Source organism: Lagopus leucura, unplaced genomic scaffold (assembly GCF_019238085.1).
Source record: "Lagopus leucura isolate 7727_CA_CO unplaced genomic scaffold, USGS_WTPT01 Super-Scaffold_100002, whole genome shotgun sequence".
NCBI lineage: Eukaryota > Metazoa > Chordata > Aves > Galliformes > Phasianidae > Lagopus > Lagopus leucura.
Window position 1 is genome coordinate 77,802,031 of NW_024962263.1, and position 18,578 is coordinate 77,820,608.

Below are 18,578 nucleotides of genomic sequence, written 5' to 3' on the forward strand. Positions count from 1 at the left end.
ATTACCCCCAGCACAGAGTCTTGGAAATGGTTTTCTACTCATCAGTCCAACATACAGCTCACACAGTAGAGAAAGATTCCATTATATTAAATCACCAATACACCTCATTCTGATTTTCCACTAGAATGAGCCTTTTGTAAGTAAAGATGAGCTTAATCTGTCTATGTTCCATGACAGCTATGAGCCTGTTCTCAGCTGGAAGCCCTATTGTGTCATTAAGCTTGTTCATGTTCAAGCTTTTAAGATCTCCTCCAAGTTAAACATATCTCAGTCTTCAACACTGGGTAGATTTGCATCTGATGAGGTTGAAACAGGGCAGCCAAGCTTGCCTTTATCTGCAAAAGGCTGGGTAAGTGCATTGTAGCTGAACTTTGTCTCCAAGGCCATGCAAAATTTGGTGATCTTTACACCATATAAATGATTCGAGTCAACACAGCACAAACATGTTTGCCAGGGGCTCAAAAGAGATCAGTAGCTTGCTTGGTAACTGGCCACAAAACAGACTACAAAAAGCAGTGATATTCATAGAACGTTGAATAATCTGAGTTGGGAAGGACCTACAAGGATTGAGTCCAATGGGAGATTTTGCTCTATTCTAGCTCAACCTGGATCTAGCTCAGTGACAAAGACAGAATGAAATGAGTTTAAGCTGTATTCATAACTAGACATTTTAGATAAATATCATAGTGTAGAATTCATATCAAGCCTTTATTGTTGAGGGTAATGCTCAAAACATTTAACATTGTAGTTACTTTTTAGAATAAAACATCATAATTGTATACATATTTGTAAGACTTGCTGTACTGATGTCAGTAGGGAATACTTTTTTTATTCAGTCACTGAATTGTTACTGTACCTAACCTTAAAAAAGCCTTAAAAAAAAAAAAAAAAAAACTGAATATTTTATTCACTCTATTAACTTTCAAAGATACAGCTAGAAAAAAAGAAAAAAAGAAAAAAAAAAAGATTTTCCATTCTGCATTCCTTTCTCCCTCCTCACAAAACCTGGTTTTAGGCCCTGCAAGGTCAAAGAAAACAACAGGGCTTTTAAAGGATCTCTCCCCTTTTCTTTTTTTCTTCAAATATTCCTTTATATATTTTAAATTAGTACAATATATCTAATGTGACAGATTGTTGTCCTATACCCAAAGTGTCAGAGTGCACACATTCACCTGCACTTCAAACAAGAAACAGCAGAATTGGAAGCACATACTTCCTTATACTTATTTTTGTACACCTTCAATAAAATGATAAATGCTTTTTAAGCAGTTAGGACTTCAAAATGCATGGATTATTAAAGACTAATTAAAATACATAAGGATCCAGTCCTACCTACCTTAGATATTTCTGGCTCCACTTGTTGCCTCTTGGGTGTCTCTTTTGATTCAGGTCCTCTTGGAGCACTGCTGTTCTTGGCAGCGGGGGATTCAGCTCCCTCACCTTCAAGTTGCAGATTAATACCTTCAGTGGGGACAGGATGATCAATACCATTTGGATTCAGATTGCAATGGATAGCTGGGAAAAAATACGACAAGGAAAACACTGCTTAGGAAAGAAGAATCCAAACGTTGCAAACAGTTACCACTAAGTACTGGGAAATGCCATATGGGAACAGAGTTATGTCAAACAACAGCAAAAGATCTGTCTGTAGCTTGACACAGATCCAGGGCGAGATATTTGAGGAAGAAAATGAGAGGGAATGTAGCACTATACAAGCCTATTTTATGCAGGCCTCTGTGTCACACTATACCCTACTGGCGCTGCTACAGGGTCTGAGACTCTCAACTTACAGCTTTTACTAGTGTAGGACAATATATTGCCTGTATTTAGCTTTCAGCCATACCTTTTTCCTCTTTTCTAGGCAAGTAAGTTAAAGTTTCTCTATTACATTTTCTGTTAACTACAACATTCATGGTTCCAAACAATGAGGGTCAAGTAAGCAGTGCACAGCAAGTCAGAAAGTCGGTCTCTGCATAGAGTAATGACTTAGCCAGCTGATTATCTCCCCTTCAGCACTTTGTACTGCTGCAAATCACCACCTACACCATCCTAACAAGCACAAGGGATGCACTTTCTAGGAGCACATAATGAGGTGTGGACTAACGACATCAGGATAAGGAAAGCAGACAGAGGGAATGAAAAAAATAAAAATAAAAAAAACAACAAATGAGCGCAAACCATACCACAGAAATGCACTTTTAGAACTACCACAGTAGCTTAATTGTTTTCTGCCTAAAATTTCGCAGTTCCAGCACTCACATAGAGAGCAGCCTTAACAACTTGCTTGGCACATGCAGAGATTTTAAGATGTATAGATCCTAGGGCAACTTCTCCTTCATTAGATTGCTGTATTTCTATTCTGTATTTCTGTGCACTGCTCCTAGCACAGCTGGTAATTAATAGCCCAAACTTCCCCTGCAATAGAAGAGCTTTGCTCACATAGATCAAATAGAAACCCAAAAAAACAATGTAAAGCCAAAATAAAAGCTGCCCTTTCACTCTTGCTTGGCTTAGGTGTAAAGGGTGGAGAGCAGGGGAAGGAATGAGAGCTGCGAGCTCTGGCAGCTATGCATGTGATCAGCCCCAAAAGCCTCCTGCAGAAAACAGGCTCCAGCAGCCTCAGAATGGGTAAAGGGCCCTTCAGCTACAGTGCCTTGTGAATATCCATTACTCAAATCCCAGAGTCTTAATTGAAAGCACTAAATAATAGAAATTCCTTGGTGTAGAATTAAAGGAAACCCAAAGGGTCAAAAATTTGCCTTTTTTCTTTGGGCTTTTCAGAAACAGTGAAAGATTTGTACAGGGACCACAATAAGTACATCTGTAAGTTAAGGATCAAAATATCTCCTACCTTCAAGTCAAGGAAACAGCTCAGGGTTGCATGATTAGATTGTGGTTGGACTTGATAATCTTTAAGATCTTTTCCAACCTGAGCAAGTCTATGATTCTATAATTCTATGAAGGGTAATTCATTAATGACAGTGAGTGGTAGAAAGCAGTAAAGAACTGTAATGTTTTATTACAAATTGCAGGCATTATTTCTAAAAGAGAAAAAAAAGAAATCTGTCACTGGCCAATAGAAAACCAGTAAATTACAGTGGAACTAAATTCCACCCTTACTGTGAGTGGCTGTAAGGGAACCTAAAAGCATGGAAAGGAAGAAGGATGTGCAGCTGTCATTTGTTCATACCTGCCATCATTCCCTATCATTCCAGCAGGCCAGGCATTTGCAGTTTCTTCACAGAGCTGTTACAACACCCAAGTTTCCCAAGCCAACTCTAAGTTGGCTCTTCCCTAATTCTACCTAGAGCTCTTTCATTTGAAAGTCTTTCTTCTCTCATTCAGTCCAGTGCTGAAGGCAAAGCCAAAGCAAGTCTCCTCATTCTGGCCTTGCCTCTCATCAGTGAGGAAGGAGAGCAGATGACTGCCTTCAAGTCACTCCTTTCTTCCCACAGCTTTTCTCAGCCACACCACTGAGTCATACCAAAACATCAACACTCAAAACTCAACAACCTTAGTAGAAGCATTTCCTAACTTTTGAGTCTTGTATTTCTGGCCACATGTCATACTAACCCCTTCCCAGATTTTGCTTTTATCGTTGGTTACAGGACTAGAATGGAGCTAAACTTGATAACAGCTGCTTGATTTTTCCCTTGCAGAACCTCTTTCTGCGTCAGGAAAAAAAAACAAAAACAAATTCCTTTTATATTCTGCAGTGAAGCTGACAGGCTTCACTTGCTTTGGCTGCACAGCCCTTGTGGGGAGGTATCATGAACCTGCCCAGCTGCTCTTCAGCAATTTTAAGTTCCCAAGGGAGGTTTCAAGAAGATTCCTTGTGGCTTACAATTATATTACTGTGTGTCTACAGATACCAAAAAATTCCCTCTCTCCTAGACCACACTCACCTGCAATTATTTTTTTCTAGAGCATATTTGCTTACCTGAAAGAAAAAAGTAATTACCACAGAAAAGATAGACATGAGCCATCAAGACAGGTTTTTCCACAGCCCAATGTATATGGAAGCAGTTCTGTTAGCAGTCAGATCTCAGACCACAGTTCCCAACCTTCACCAAAACTAAGAGGTATTCTAACCACCCTGTAGAAGAGCAGGGGCTAAAAGCTAGATATGGAAGACACTCGGTAAGGAATTGCATCCATAAAGTAACCAAACTGTCTTCTGCAAGAATCTTGCCCAGCTGAATACGAGGACTTCTGTATCTTTGGAACACCTCAACAGCACCCACAAACACACAGCATCCATCTGTCAGCCCCCTTTCTCACCACTGAGAAATCAGAAAGCACAGCAGTCTTTCATTCCAGCTGGAAGATCACTCCAGCAGCAAGCTTTCTGTGAACTGCTCATCCCTTCCCAGTGGGCTCTGGACAATACACACTGGGGAGGAAGGTGGGATGAACTAGAAAGCCTTCTAGGTCACAGCACTGATTCACTGTGATTACAGGGAACAAATGATCCAGATTTTTGATAACATGGTATCATCACCTGGATGGCTTAAGAAATACATGAATCAGGCAGCAAGGTGCTGCTTGACTCTTAGCTTGTTATTCTTTCAGGAGTAACAAATGTTTGTGCTGTTACAGCAGTGCTTTATATTGTGCTCCTTCAGGATACAGGAGGAAAAAATAAATCGGAGAGGCTGCTGGTAAATACATACACCCCCATTATCTTTTTACTGAAAAGAGTTGATTGTTTAAAAGCAGCATGGACTGCCTCAGAAAAGATTTGTTTCCTAGCTACTGATATCAGGTTGGGAGAAAACAATAACTCTCTTTTCTTTTCTTTTCTTTTGCAGGGGGAGAAGGAAAGAGCTCATCTCTTTCTTCCTTTCTTTCCCCCTCATTGCAGCCTTGGCTTACCTCTAAGCCTAGGCTAGCTGCATTCCTTCAGGAGGGCACAGCAGAGCCTCAGCACAGGGAGAAGGCCAACACAAAAGGAACAACTGCATTGTGAGAAATAAGAATAAGCATCATTCCAGTCAGTTGGCAAAGCTAATATCTCTTTGTCATGAGCCACTGACAGGTAGTCAGCTCAATTGAGCCTTTTCCAGCATAAACTCCAACTCTCAGCTACGCAGAAGAAGGGAAGTTGCTTGCATGGTGTTATTCCTGTTACTGCATAGAAATTCCATATATCCAGCTCTACAGCAAGCAGAGGTGGAACTTTTCTCTCTTTAAATGTGCAGTTCAAATCATAATTGCTCTTTTAAAACTTGTTAAAAGCAGGGAAAAAGGTCAAGGCTTCATCAGTAAAAACATGCCCTCTACTTAAACTAGCATCTGATATAATTTCAGCTAGATAAGGCCAGCTCTAAACATCAAGATTGGCTATACAGAGGTACAGGAGGGCTGACAGCTATGAGGCTTGACTTGTAGGACTGAACTGAGCAGCTCTTACAGAGATCTCAATTCATTAACTTTATCACAACTGAACTTCTCTCATCTCAGCTGACTCTTGTTAATTGTAAAGCTCATCTCTTCTGGGAATTAACATTCATCTGAAAAAAAAAAGATTCTCTTTAAATAAAGACAAAGGAATTTCTTGCTAAAACGCTTCTCCAGACTCTTACCTGTCCTCCTCCTGGTCTTGGCTAATGTTAGATCATCCCACCTACCACATTCAGGTCACTTCCCCATGCCACTGCCTTGACAATAACCTTACAGCCTCAGAACTTCCCTCTGATGGATCGAACCCACTTCAGCACTCCCAGATAACAAAAGTCTACAGAGACTTCTACTTCCACATCACTATGAGCCTAACACTGCATCAGCAGTATCATCATGTTTTGAAGTAGAACATCTTCCAGTATTCTTCCATACATCATCCATATGTTTCAGAAATACAATTCATCATCCAGTTTCAAGTCACTGAAGCTCTCCTTTCCCCTTATGCCCACCAGTTAGCCCTATTCTGAAAACCCCATCTAACAGCTAATCAGGTTTCCCAACAATTATTACTTCATGTGGATTGAAAGCTTTCTGTGGTGGGAACTTATTACTATTGAGGAGAAAGGCTGGGTGTTCTGTGCAGCCCAGCAACAGGCACATGATGAATGGCGTTGGCATACAATGACACAGATCTACAGATAACATTTAGAAAAAAACTGCCTATTATTTAAAACAAAGGTACTTAAGTGCTCTTGTAAGCCTAGCTCAATAGTAGAGCTGAATCTACAGGAAAATAGCCTTTTTTCCAATAACTTTGAAGGAAAGACTGCTTAGATCTGCCAAGTTATGAGAAGCAGAAACTGTGAGATAACAGCAGATTGGGCACCCAAAAATGAGGAAATGACCACATCTGCCCCCAAAAAAACTACGAAAGGAAATGAATAAATCCAACACTGTTTTCTCACACACTAGAACACAAACCCAAGTCCTTTCTGTGCAGACAGAGCAGGCAAATTCATTGCCCTAAAGAAGCTGCTACATGAGCAGAGCTCTGCACCCACACAGAGCCCTCAGTGCATGCATACGCAGCTCTAAGAGAGCTTGCAGGGCACTGCGAATGCTCTGCTTCCCTAGCTGCCTTCCTCCCATACATGTTTGCCTCACAGATGGCAAGCAGCCAAGAAACAGCTTGTCTGAGCGCGCCTGATGGTACACGAAAGTCACCAAGAGCCACAGCAAGCTACTGGCATCTGGGAGGAGGCCCTCCCTTTCACTTGAGGATACTCTGTAAACCTTGTCTTGCAAAAGCCTGAAGGCTCTCTTCAAAAGACAGCCTTGATACACCCAGCTTTGTGCAGGGCCAGATGGGAAGTCTCAGTCTCTCCATCTGTGAGCTCCAGGCTTATACGATCAAATCTACCATCAGCCGCTACCTCTGCGTGCTCCACTGCCTCCTGTGTCAAACAGGTCTGAACTACCTGTTTCAGTGGGAATACTGCTGGTTGCTTAAAATTTTAAGCAGATCAATTAAGACTACATTAAAGTAGATTTGGCAAGAGCTCGAGTTACATGCAATAACAATTGCTCTATTCTGAAAAGTGATTGAGTAAAAATAGCATCTTCTTACTCATCTGCCGTGTTCTGCATGCATCACAGTCATGTGCTAGCTTTTTCTCTTTTGAGGCAAAAAGCAGGCACAGGAGAGACCCATCCAACCTCTAAATTCTTAGAAAACTTTCAAACATCAAATACTTACAAATATGCAAGTTTTCTTTTATGTACTCATGCCACAGCTTGGCTGCACAATGCTAGGAGGTAAGTCCATACAAGCCACCTACCATTCCCATCATAAAATGCCATTACCTTAGGAAAGGGCAGAAGTTAGTCCATACAGATGGAACGTGAACAAACTCAGGTCAGACACAGCGAGGACTCTATACCCCAGCATCAGAGTCAGAAAGATTGAACAGCTCTTTCCAGAAGAGAGCATCCAGCAAGACCCTGAGGACAGCAGCTCTCACTCTACTCAACCTTTCCATTTTTGCTTGGTCCTTCACCAAAAGCAAGAGCTCCAACCATGCAACATTCTGCAGTCAGCTCTTCAGTTAGGCAGCTGTATACTTCTGAGCGTTGCATTTCCCCAGAGTTCTTGCTTGGTATCAGTCACAAACCACTCTAACTGGGTTGGTCAGCTGCAGAGAGACATTCACATAGAAAACAGATTTCCAGATAGGGACTGATGCTCAAATTGACCAAATAAGCCAGAAGGATCTGCATCTCCTCCCAAATTTCTGGAAGCTAGGATCATCCGCCTTCTGAATCAGCTTCTAGTTTTGAGAAACTGTCTAATTTTCACCCATAGGAATTATTTATCCATACATCCAGCTAATGTAAACTAGCACAGTTCCATCAACCCATTAGTTTGGACCAGCTGAAGCTGTAACCTAAGTCTCGTATAAATGCAACCTGCTACTTATGTTGGTACCTAGTAAACAGTGTAGGCAACCCACTGACAAACTGCCTTCAAGATCTCAGTTGCTCTGATCTGCCTAGCTAGTAGCCAGCACATCAGTAGTAGCCACACAGAACCAAGAAGCCCAAGTCATTCAGGATCTTTTTTTCAACTTCAGTACAGGTAATGTGGGTTCACCAGAAAACTCTTTGAAGGCTGAAGTCCCAAAGGATTTTGTGAAAGTACCACGGGCGCGTAGCCATCTGCATCTGTTGGTCAGCAGCAAAAATCAGCATTAAGCAGCTACAAATAGGCTGTGCCAGGGCTGAGCTGTGGGGAGTTTTGCAAAGTGCCACTACTGATGAGTTGCACCAGGAGGTTTGGGTTCACAGCTCAGACATGGACAGCTAGACAAAGCAACTGCAACTGTGGATTTACTCCATGGTATCAAGCCAAGCACCACTACACACCATTCCTTCCCAAACCACACTCCACATGCTCCTGCATTTTTGACAACTTTCCTACTGGAAACTACCTGTTCATTTTTTATATGGCAGCATCCACTTTCCATTTCTTATTCCATAGGTTTTAGCAATGCTACTAAACAAAGATGTTTCTGTTCCACCTGCTCTTCAGGAGACAGCCTGCATACTGTCAGTACACCAGACAGGCCTTGGAGCCTCAGCAATGCAAGTTCTGCCTTTTGTAACAGCAACAGGATTGTGTGATGAAAAGCAGAGACAACGACTGAGCAGCCAAATTATTTCTGAAGCATTTTCTCATTCTATTTTAATAAGCATACAATTGGTGCAAGCTGCTCTTGAATTCACACTAGCAACAGAGGCTCATTGAAAACCAGCCCAGTTCAGTGAATAAGACAGGTCTATCCCAGACCCAGCAAGGTTACAAAGAGGATAACACTGGCAAAGAAGGGGACTGTTGAGAATGAATTACCCCAAAGCAAAATGGATCTTAGAGTATAAATTAAAAAAGAAAGCAAGTAACACATACTGCATGTTTACAAAAACATATTTTGAACAACTGACTGCAAAACAAATTAACAATTACTTTCATTCCTTGTTAATAAGAAAACTTATGTCAGCAGCTATAAAGTTTATCCTGAAAAGTGAAACAACTCCTCTGGACATCTAGTAGGTCTGCAAGATGCACAGAGTTCCAGTCAAGGGCAGTGTTACAGGAGTGAGAGGCCTACGTACATTGAACACAAATCAATAGGTAGGTAGAGAGGAAGAGCTACACGAATGCCCTCAATGGAGAAAAAGCATCCACCAGACATCAACTGTCTGTCATCAGTTGACTGGTGACAACTCCAGAGGCAATACCACTGTTTGCTGCCTGCTGATGTCTTGACAGAGAACTTGGAGAGGAAGTGGATTGAAAACAAATGCCGTAGTTGGGTGAGAAAGTAGTCTTCAGTAGTTCCAGTATTCCTGGCAAGAATTTCTCTCGTAGCCACCAGATGAGTACCTTCTAAATATTTCTGCTTCACAGATTAGCTCCTCACAGTCTACCACAAACCAGGCCCGTGCAGCCTACTAAGCCCAGCTTAGATGCACATAAGTCAGTACTACTGCATCAGAGGTGCCCCATCCCAGTCACACATCTCGGATCTCTGCCACTGCCCTGCTGCATCTAATGAAAGCTGGTATTTGCTGAACACATGGAAATTCAGAGGTTGCTCTCAACCGCCGCTAAGTTCTTCAACGTCATCCCATCCTCTGTTCATTTAGCGAAACAGCCTAGAAACATCTTCTTTCCTTCCCCCAGTGAAATCCTTCACCTCCTACTGCTTACTATACCACTGCATCCTACTCCCTCCAGTACCACAGCTGGTCCACATAGCAACAAACCATTAGATGAAAGCAGGAAATTATTTTGCCAGAGGGTGATCCAGGAGAAAGCTTCTATTTACACGCGTTAAAATTCTTCTTTCTTTTCTTTTCTGAAACTGCATTATGAAAAGTCTGTTTCTTCCTTTTACTAGATTATTTGCAGAGAAGCAAATCAACTCAACTAAAATCCCCTCCCCCAAAAAGAAAAACACACCAAAACCACAGCAAACCCACAGAAACAGGGCAGAGGAAAGCAAACGCACAGGGGAATGGAGATAAGTAGTGATATCAGTGTTTGTCTCAAGAGTATTAAGCTGTCAAGGTTCCATGTTAGATGGAGATGGACATGACTGCATTAAAGAAAGGCTACAGTCCACGCTGAATATCTTCCTCAAGCCCTATTCCTGTTCAGCCACATATTCCCCGTAAGCATTCTCAATTGTGTAACTGAATGCAGAGGTGACTTCAGCACACACTCAGGCCTGCTGCGCATCTGCTTGCTTCCAGGAGCAGCACATATGTGAGGGAACTCTTGCTGTCCAGAGTCACGAATCTGCTCTTCAAAGCCAAGTTTAGTTGACGGATGGATGATGTCAGTGACAGCAGCTCCCTTACCATCCACTTCGTAGCCTTGCTGCCACAGAATGCCTCTGGAGAGGCCACTGTGCAGAGACAAGGGAACAATATTAGTGGCTCATGCCATAGGCAGGTAAGGGTAAGACGTATAGAGCAGATCTGCTTCAGGGTCCCCAAAGGTTTGTTGGACTGGACCATCTTCAGCTCACTTCAGCACTGCAGTACAGCAGCTTCCATCTCTACCTGCTATGGGGAAGCAGCATTTTCCAGGATGCCATTTCTACAGCTGCAGCTTAAATCTAGGCCCCACTTCTATTTGTACCCCAGTCCCATTGGCCTGATACAGCAGTCAGTTCTTCTTATGGTGCAGTATCAATTTTTATGTAGCTTCCTTTTCCCAATATACATCTTACACACTGCCATCTGTTCAGATTCTTGCAACACAGTGTCCAACTCCCCACCTCCTCCTGTCCTTCTGGGCTGCCCTGAACCAATCCTCCTCTTGGTTACTGTTCCTGTAGTGAGTTATTCTGAATGCACACAAGATGAGCTAGACTTTCTCACAGAAGTGTTCAGGAAGGATCAGACAAAGTCTAGCTCTGTATGCTTAAGGGAATGATGCAAGAGCAGTGCATATGACTTTTCTTTTCTGTGGCAGGTTAAGAGCAGCCTAAGGTTGAAGGCTGCACCCAAGGCACTGTGTTAGAAAAGTTTTTTAGTTTTTTTTTAAATTACTTTTATTCTTAAAAATCCAGTGCCTTCATTGTTCTGCCTTGTAAATTAGTTCCTTTTCCACCTTCTCCAAACCATTCATCAATGTCTAAGGGTTCTTTTCATGGCCATCTCGTTTTCAGGCTAAGGAATCAGACTCTTCCCTCAAAGCACACACCAGATCTCTCACCAGCTGAACGCTCTTTTATGTACTGTTTCCAGTCTTTTTTGGGGTGCAGCAATCAATGCTGCACAGAGTATTCAAAATAGAAGAACAATATGCAATGATTAAAAAAAATAATAATAAAAAAAAATAAAAGCATGTTTCTTGCTTTGTTTTGAGCTCTTCCTCATATTTCTATTTGCTATTTTGATGAACAACATGGTTACAGAAGACTTCAAGATTACTCAATTTTCTGGCCCTTCTCTCCATCTTTGCCTTTGGCACCTTTCAGAATTACATTCTCTGCATGCTTTGAGCAAATAACTGAATGATGAGTTGTTCAACTGTTTATCTTCAAGATAAATACCTGTATCCAGTCAAAGGCAACAGCTTTCATGGGAAATAACTCACAATAGGATTGTTCAGACTAACCACCTCTGAGGATCTCTTTTTCACAGAAAAGGGAGTTCTTGCCTCAAAGACCATATCCTCTGAGCAAAAAGAGAGAACAGAAAGGTGGGACAGGGCATCCCTGACCTAGAAACTCAACATGCAGTGCACTGAGCAGCAGCCCTCTATCACCTCTGCAAGCTAGCTTCATCACTTCAGAAGTCCAATTGGCAAAACAGTAGCTCAAAGTTATCTCCAGACAGTTACATTCACACTCACTGGTAAGCCTTGGAAGATGTTTTTGATATAATCCTCTCTGGTGTTATTAGCTGAAAAACCTGCACCAATCTGCAATTCTGACACCACCCAGCTACAGTGCCTTACCTACAGTGCTCTTCACTGCTGCCCTCCTTCCATAACCCTTGTTACCAAGCAGTCCTGCAAAGTCCAAGACAGAGGCTCTATACAGCTTGCCTTGGCCTCATATACTGAGGTAACTGAGGAACAACATGACACAACCTCCTTTATTTACTTACCTTACTTGGACATCTCAGGGGAAAAAAAAATACTTAAGAAAAATTCCATTTGATAAGTTCCATTTAAGCAATAAACATGGGCTGTTACAGTGCAGGCTTTGTCAGTGCTTTCAAGTAATGTGTATCCGTCTTCAGTTACTAGCCTTTCTTTCTATCCTGGAGAAAGTGAGCTTTCAAAGCACCTTTCCTTCACTCATACATCATCATCAGTACCACTAAATAAGTTTTATCCTTGTGTTGGGATTCCATTCATTGATATAAATTGGCTGTTTCAATGTAGTGTTCTCCTGAAGCTATGGAGTCTTCAAAACATATTAAAGGCTAAGAACTAACACTCATGGAATTGTATCTACATTAGTTGACCTGAAAGCACTTCTGAGTTCTCAGGTACACTCTAACACTACAATCAAATCTTATCCAAAGAAAACACAGCCAGGTACCAAGGCTAAACTATCTTGATTCCTGCCTAATACAGGTTCGCTTCAGAAAGCAGGTAGAGGAAAATGACTACAAAACCTGCAATCATATCCACTTACCACTCAGTCTAAATACACCCAAAGAGACTTCATCATAAAGCCATTTTCTGTCACCACAACTTAATTTGGGGGTACCCGATTGCCACAAAATGCACCTCCTGAACTTGTAGTCTCTCCCTGTACGATGCCCAAGTAGAGTACCTGCTCAAAATGACAACTTGCAGCCCAAAACAGACTTCTGGCTTTAGATTGCTACAGTATACCTCTGGAAAGGGATTGTTAACTCTCTGTCTTTTTTAAGACAGATGCAATGAACTGTGATGAAGTTGACTTTGCAAAGGTAGCAACCCAGACAAGAAAGACCTAAGCAGTGGTTCAGCGCAGGGGAGCACTTGGCCACCAAGCTGTATGCATACTGGGGTGAGAGCACAATAGGAACCCCTGTCTTCTGAAGTTGTGCTGTTGCTGAGTTAGATAGAAGGGATGTTACAAACCAACAGCAAGGCTGCCAGGTGAAAAGGGCTGAGAGCACTGCTGTGTTCCAGTCTAGAACCTCAAAACTGCTGATGCACTGCTACAATAAATGGTCACTAAGTTACATAGAGAAACAGCACAAAGATGAAAGGCTGCAGTTCAGGTGTCCTGCTCGTCCTGTGCATCCTGGTCCTACCAATCTCCTCTGCTATACCTGTGGTCCTGTTGATCTCCTCTGTTGCAATCTGCAATCCAGATGGAGAGGTAGAGACACATATCAGCTCTGCCTCCAACTGGCAGCTCTTTCCAAGCCATATTTGAGTCCCTCAAGCTAAGGAGTGGTTAGAAACCATTACAGAAAACAAGAGCAATGGAGGAAAACTATTTTTGAGTGACAGGGTCTGTGACTTACTTGCTCAGCAGGCAATTAAGCGTGCTGAAAACCCATCTGTCAGATTAGATTCCGTGGAAACTTAGGCGTGCACACATCTAATCTGAGCCTAGATTGGGCCTAGGAATTAGGCAGTGTTGAATAACTGAATACTTGTTGAGACAGCTGAACTTTGGAGCACGCCCTAGAACAGCACCACAGGTCACTACACTAAAATTTGCTTCAAAGCTGTCTTTCTGATGGTTCTGAACTCACTTTAACATTCTCAGCAGAGTTGGTGTTGCAAGTTAGGAGCTCACCATATCTCAAGTCTGTGAGGAAACACACAGCAGCACTTGGAAGGCCAACTGTGTTCTGGGCTGCACTAAAAAAGGGGTGGCCAGCAGGGAGAGGGAGGTGATCGTCCCCCTCTGCTCAGCTCTTGTGAGGCCTCATCTGCAGTACTGCGACCAGACCTGGGGCCTCCAGTGCAGGAAGGACGTAGAGCTGTTGGAGTGGGTCCAGAGGAGGGCCACTAAGATGATCTGAGGAGTACCTCTCCTATGAGGAAAGGTTGAGGGAACTGGGCTTGTTTAGCTTGGAGAAGAGAAGGCGCCAGGGAGACCTCATTGTGGCCTTCCAATACTTGAAGGGAGCGTATAAACAGGAAGGGGAACTGTTTACAAGGGTGGGTAGTGATAGGACAAGGGGGAATGGTTTTAAACAGACAGGGGAGGTTTAGGTTATAGATATTAGGAGGAAGTTTTTCACACAGAGGGTGGTGAGGCACTGGAACAGGTTGCCCAAGGAGGCTGTGGATGCCCCATCCCTGGAGGCATTCAGGGCCAGGTTGGATGTGGCTCTGGGCAGCCTGGTCTGCTGGTTGATAACCCTGCACACAGCAGGAAGGTTGAAACTGGATGATCATTGTGGTCCTTTTCAACCCAGGCCATTCTATGATTATCTGCTGGAGCTGACTAAGTCCCAAAGGCTTTCCACCCAGGTATGTCAAACTGCTAAAATTCAGGACTGGTTGGACAGAAGTTGGTCACAGGCTGCAGAAAACTTCAGTCCTGCAGCAGTTAACCTTGACTCCATACCCCAGAACTGTCCCACATCCTGTGAGTCTCCAGTCTCCTTCAGGATCACATGGGAGCAAGGGCAGAGTCTGTCATTTTATGTCAGCAAGACACCATTTCTTAGTGAAAAATGTTCTTTGGTAGGCATATCCAAGTGTCAATAGCACGAGAAAAACCACAGTACAGTAGAGAATTTATTTTCTCATCAGCTTTCAGGAGGAGACTAGCAGTGAACAAATACCTATACTTTCTAAATCCCATGCACAGAAGACATTAGACTGAACTTCACTAAATGTTTAGTAGGAAACAATTCCCTAATATAATTAAGTTTTGTGTTGTTTTGTTTTGTTTTTTTTTTCTTTTGCTGAGGAACCTTAAAGATACCACAGGTCAGAGCTGCAGGAGATGGGAAAGAACTGTGTGGGATTACCTGCAGGCATACATTATCGGGTGGGTGCTGTCAGCCTCTTACTTTCCTGTGCAATAAGCATTGTGGGGGAAATCACCGTGTCTTTCTTCCCCTTTACCTCTGCTGCACAAGAGCAAAAAAAAAAAAGTATTTCTGAGAACACTGTCGCAGGGATCAAAAGCCTTTTTCTACAGGCTCTGACCTAGTTCTTTCATTCTTACTAGAGGGAAGAAAACACTTAAAGGAACATTGTCAAAACTGTTCGGTTTAAAAATAGGCTTACCTTGGCAGTGCTCCCATCTAGATGGGCTCATACTAAGGAGCACAGGCTCCCTCCCCATGCAGACACCGATACATTCATCCACCCAAAGCACTGGTACACTGTAGCCCGAAGGACCACCCAGTCCACACACTCTCTTCCGAGACAAATACAGTGACCCACATTCAAACTCCATTTTGGCTGAATCCCTTTCAACCCCTGCTCAGGTATGTATATCGTGTAACTGCCAAAGAACTCCAGAACCCTCCAGATTCCTATTTCATATTTGCAAATCTAACTCTGTCGACTATCCTGGTAAGAGATTTGTTTTCTTTAAGTAAACCACTAGATATTTGTTGCCATAAGCAAACTCCAGTAGTTCATTCTAAGACAGCACTGAAAACAGTCAAATTTGAGAAAAACTTCAACAGGTTGTTAACACAAAATGAGATTCTTTCAAACATTCTCCACAAACTAAACATCCCAAAGCGTTTTCATTTCAGCCACACAGCGTTCCTGAATTGAAAGGGGAAAAAAAAAACCAAAAAACTGTCCCTGGGTTCGTGGCTGCAGCTGAGGAATGGGCGTTTTCCCAGAACAATAGCAGGGGCAGAACTGGCCAGACAGCGGATGCTGGCTCCAGCAGGAACTGCCATGCTCCAGGACCTGAGGTTCTCTTGTGCCCCAGGGACCTAACCTTCTCTGCCAGTTGTGTGCCAGACATGAGTCCACACAAGAAGTGGGTTGGTCCAAGAGCGCAGAAGCCTTGTGGCACTAAAAATAAATAAAGACCCAGGAAGCCCAACCATGAAGGCTATACAGCCTTACTTAAGCCAGGTTTTCAGGGTTTTCCTAATTCCCAAGCTTCTACAGCTGATGCACGGAAGGTTATGCCCTCAAGTTCCTAAGCAGCAAAGCAGGAAAACATTTTTCCCCCCAACCAAAACAAACAAATCAACTGGAAAAAGAAACAAAACAGTTTGTGTTTCCTGACTTTAAGACACTTTGAGTTCAGTAAACTGGCATTTTTCTACAAAACTCTTCAAGTTTAAAGAATTCTACAGCAGCTTGACTTTTGATAGAGCACGATCCACATGCTGCAGTGACAGGAGCCATTAGAGACAAGTAACCTCAGCTTCCCTAAGTTCCACATGTTACCTGCCAAGAGGCACAGTTCATGGAAAGAGCACAGCCCACACCCATGAGCTTGATTGATACTGTGGAGCACACATTAAGATAAAAGCATGCTTTTAAGCACCTTCAACAAAGAAGCATGGTCCCAATAGAAACCTAGGGATAAGAACTTAAATTTGCATGAACTACATCCACAGAAGGTAGCCACAGCCACGTGGCTACCTATGCTGCAGAAGTAAGTGGTCATCTTGTTGTAGTAGTGTGAGGGGAACAAAGTTGCAGAGTTGTACAGCAGTCCGAAGGCAAAACAATTGAGGGATGAAAATCAAAACGAGGGAAAAGCAGCACATACAGACAAGAAGAGAGCTTCTGAGAGCTCACAGCAGGGATGCATCTCAGAGAGAGGAAAAGAGAAGAAAGGGTTAAAGAGGAAACAAATCCCAAATCATCTCAAGAGGAAGGAGAAGCACTGCTTCCCAAAGGTTTAGCAGAGCTTTTCTTCATTAATATTTACAAAGCTTTTAGAGCCTGAGATGGAAGGCACTGCAGATACGAGAGGAATTATTTCAGACCTGAAAAAATCTAGCAAACAGACTGATGAGGAGTTCAAGTGAATAAAGAAGGATGACATTGGAGAGTGCACTGAAATAGGGGTTGCTACTGGCATGTGAACCATCTGGTGCATGGCAGCCCATTTCATTTACCCACCATCAGGCACGCATGCTCAGTTACATAGTTAAGTTTCTGCCACAGGATGAGAAACACTTTTACTCCAGATCATTACCTTCTTTTCGTCATTACAGATCATTATAACCAAATACGCTAATCAATAAAGCACGCTGAGCATAAAGAACCTGCATGTCTTAAAGAAAGGCTGAAAACTTACGATGGACAACTTCAGATGTACACAGACATCTATGGAGATACAGTGGTTTTGTTCACCTTGCTTAGAACTTGGTTTACAAGGATGTTACTGCCTTCAGCAGGCCCAAGTTTCAGCTTGACTCTCATTTGTGCTGCTCACTTCAGTACTTAAAAGACAGCTTCAGCATCGCTGTCACAATGTGGTATGCAGCCTCAGACAGAAGCACTGAAATCAGCCCACCTGAGAAAGGAGCTGAATGAAGGCTGCTCAGAATTGAGCACACCTCACCCCCAGAAAAGAATGACAGACCCCAGAGTATGCACAGGAAGAGCACAGGTGGCCACTTCTCACACTCTAAACCTCTAGAACTGTCCTGCAGTCACGGAAGAAAGCAAGATGGGACCCGAAGCCAAGAATTCTCAATGCCTTGGGGAAAAACTGTGGGAAGTTCAGAAGCAGACAGCAGGAGGGGATTTGCCATGTTCCATCCACATCCCTCCTTTAACATCCCAAAAGGAGCAGGGCCACGCACCTAATGCCGCAGGAGCCGGCACCCAACGGGTGACGCCGGCGGGCAGCACTCCGGGCAGGGCACTGCGCCAGGAGCCGGGCTCGGCACCGGGCTTCGGGAGGACCGGGGGGCGAAGGAAGCGGGGCACGCAGCCTCGGGGCTCCATGCTCACGGCCTCAGGGCACGGCGGGAGGCGACGAGGGCCGGAGCTGCCGCGGAGAGAGGCGGAGGAGCTCCGCCGGGAGCGGCGGGCCCGGAGGGGAAGTTGCCGGGCTGCGGGCGCCGGGCCGGGCGGAGAGGCGAGGCGAGGCGGGCGGCAGAGCGGGGCCGGAGCTCCAGGGCCGCCACCTCGCCCCGCCGGCCCCGCCGCAGGTGAGCGCCCGGGGGAGGAGACGGGGGAGGGACCCCGAGGGGGGACGGAGAGCCGGGGACGCGGAGCCCTTACCTTCCACCGCCATCCTCCCGGCCTCGCATAGTGTGCCGGCCGCCGACACGGCGCTGCCCCGGCCGCCCCCCCGCCCGCGCGCGGGCTCGGCTCATCTGCGGCCGCCGCGATCAACCTGCGGCTCCCGCTGACAGCCGGGCGGGGCCGCTCCGCCCCGCAGCACGCCGGGAAACGTAGTCCGGGGCCTGCCCGCACACACGGCACCGCCGGCGCGCGGCCCAGGTGCCGCTCGGCCCGAGGCCTTTGAGGGGCATCGGGTGTCTCCGCCCCGAGCGAGGGCCAGGCACCAGGAGTGCGGTGCTGGTTTGGCCTGGCAGGTGCCCAGCCTGAAGGTGCGAGGTGCTGCCCTGCGTCACGCTGCTCTCCCTGCCGCCCCTTTATCCTGTCCCACACCGACAGGTTGCCCAAAATCCTGGGGGAGGATAGCAACACGGTAACTGAGTCTTGCACCGATCAAAGATCTTGCTACCAT

General features: G+C 44.5%; 1 protein-coding gene across 5 annotated transcripts in view; it reads right to left on the bottom strand.

Moving 5' to 3' along the window:
- The window catches only part of SAMD12 (sterile alpha motif domain containing 12), a 170,309-nt gene extending 152,138 nt beyond the window's left edge, over window positions 1-18,171 (bottom strand). For all 5 annotated transcript variants that reach the window (XM_042869319.1, XM_042869318.1, XM_042869320.1 and 2 more), the window contains exons 1-2: window positions 18,107-18,171; window positions 1,337-1,515 (exon numbers count right to left, since the gene is read on the bottom strand). In XM_042869319.1, coding sequence (XP_042725253.1) covers window positions 1,337-1,515; window positions 18,107-18,119 — 192 coding nt within the window. In that variant the 5' untranslated portion in view covers window positions 18,120-18,171. The remainder of the gene's footprint in view (window positions 1-1,336; window positions 1,516-18,106) is intronic.
- Window positions 18,172-18,578: the final 407 nt, after the last annotated feature.